At 41.4% G+C, this 1908-nt stretch overlaps 1 protein-coding gene across 4 annotated transcripts in view; it reads left to right on the top strand.

The window, feature by feature from the left end:
* Cep350 (centrosomal protein 350) overlaps positions 1–1908 on the top strand; it is a 137301-nt gene that overhangs the window by 22980 nt on the left and 112413 nt on the right. For all 4 annotated transcript variants that reach the window (XM_028758394.1, XM_028758401.1, XM_028758385.1 and 1 more), the window contains one exon: positions 488–1101. In XM_028758394.1, the coding sequence (XP_028614227.1) occupies positions 488–1101 (614 nt within the window). The remainder of the gene's footprint in view (positions 1–487; positions 1102–1908) is intronic.

Here is a 1908-nt window from a genome sequence, read left to right as displayed (position 1 = left end):
ATCTATCTATCTATCTATCTATCTATCTATCTATCTATCTATCTATCTACTTTTTGAGACTTGTTAAGTTTCCCAGACTGGCTCTGAACTTGTGATTCTCTTGCCTCAGATTCTCCAGCAGCTTGGATTATGGACATGTAGCATTAAGCCCTGGTTTTACTTTTTCAAACTTGTAGGGAATTGTTGGTTGATTGTTTTGCTTCTGTTATTAACTCCAGGTTCTCTATTCAGTATATGGCTGGGTTCAGTTTGACTACTTTGTTTTACTATTACTCGGGCTCATTTTATTGGCAAGAGAAAATTATTTGTGGTGTACATAATGTCTTGATTCATGTATTCATCTTAGGATTACATAACCAAGCTCTGTAATGTATGTGTCACCTCACACATGTGGTGAGAATGCCTAATATCTAATTCCTGCAGTTTGTAAGTCTACAGAACTTTTTATGCTTAACTCTGATCATAGAGCTTTTTGTTTCTATCACAGGGAAACTCACGGCACACCTTTCAGCTTAAGTCCCAGTCATCTGGAGTCAAAGCATGTCTATTGTATTCATGAGGAAAAGCCCGAGACTGGGAAGCAAATGGTAGTCAGTCAGGAAGACTGGAATATCCATTGCTGTGATTTTGAGAGTGTTCAACCCTCTGTCATCAGTGATACAGTTGTTAGATTTTTAAATGATGGACCAGCAATTGATGCATTGCACAGTTCTGAATGTTTAATGAAAATGGGAGTACATGTAAGAACTGAGGAAGAAATGCCTAACAGAACAAAAGGAAGTGAGAACAATTCAAAGCCTTCTCTTGGTATGGAACATGATGTTGATCCAAAAGTGTTGCTGCTGTCTGACTCTTCTCCATCCTCTACTAGTGCCTGTAATTCCCAAAGATTAGATATTTCGAAGCGGCAACAGCATGATGTTAAACTGGAAAAACTTAAAGAGCGGATTAGGAAACAGTGGGAACACTCAGAAGAAATAAATGGCCAGGCCCAGACTCTAGGTCATATTGACCATCCAGTAATGGTTGTTAATGTTGACAACTCCGTGACAACAAAAGTCAGGAAAGTGGCAACAGCACCACCTGCTCCAGCATACAAAGGTTGGTACCGATCTGTATGCTTTTCTCTGTCTTCATGTCCTCTGGTTCCCCTGGGATGTACAGAACAGCTGAGTACCAAATTAGCTGCATATGAAAAAAATGTACATGTTAAAAATGACAATTCTAGACCTGAGTCAGAATTTCTGGGGATGAGTTCCAGAATGAGATTTGTTTGTTTGTTTGTTTGTTTGTTTGTGAGACAGGCTCTCACTGGTAGCCCTGGATGACTTGGAATTCACTCTGTGAACAGGCTGGCCTGGAACTCTCAGAGGTCTCTCTGCCTCTGCCTCCTGAGTGCTGGAATTAGACCAGAATAAGAATTTCTCTTTAGAGGATCTTCCCTCCTCCTGCCACCCTCCTCTTTGCTCCTCCTCTCTTCTTTTTGCAATAGAATTTACTCTATATGTCAGACTGGCCTCAAACTCAGAGCAATCTGGGGTGAGAGGCTTGAGCCACTGTGCTTAGCTCCTTAGGGATTCTTAGACTACAAAATAGGAAATAGGATTAGTACCATTTTCTGACAACCAAAAGGATATAGTTTGGAATTCATAAGACTTGCTTAACAGTAATATCTGTAGTGGTGCATGCTTGTAAGCTCATCTGCTCTGGAGGATGAGGGAGGGAGAATGTCTAGGTTAAGGCCTGCCCAAACTGCAGAGTTCCAGCTAGCCTGACTGTACAGCAAGTCCCTGTCTCCAAATAGAAAGTTCTAAAAAGGGACAGGGATGTAGCTCAGTAGTAGATAGCTTGTCCAGCATACGAGAGAGAGAGAGAGAGAGAGAGAGAGAGAGAGAGAGAGAGAGAGAG

Source organism: Grammomys surdaster, unplaced genomic scaffold (assembly GCF_004785775.1).
Source record: "Grammomys surdaster isolate TR1022 unplaced genomic scaffold, NIH_TR_1.0 130, whole genome shotgun sequence".
NCBI lineage: Eukaryota > Metazoa > Chordata > Mammalia > Rodentia > Muridae > Grammomys > Grammomys surdaster.
The sequence above is the reverse complement of the archived record's forward strand: the minus strand, read 5'-3'. Positions and strand labels throughout refer to the sequence as shown.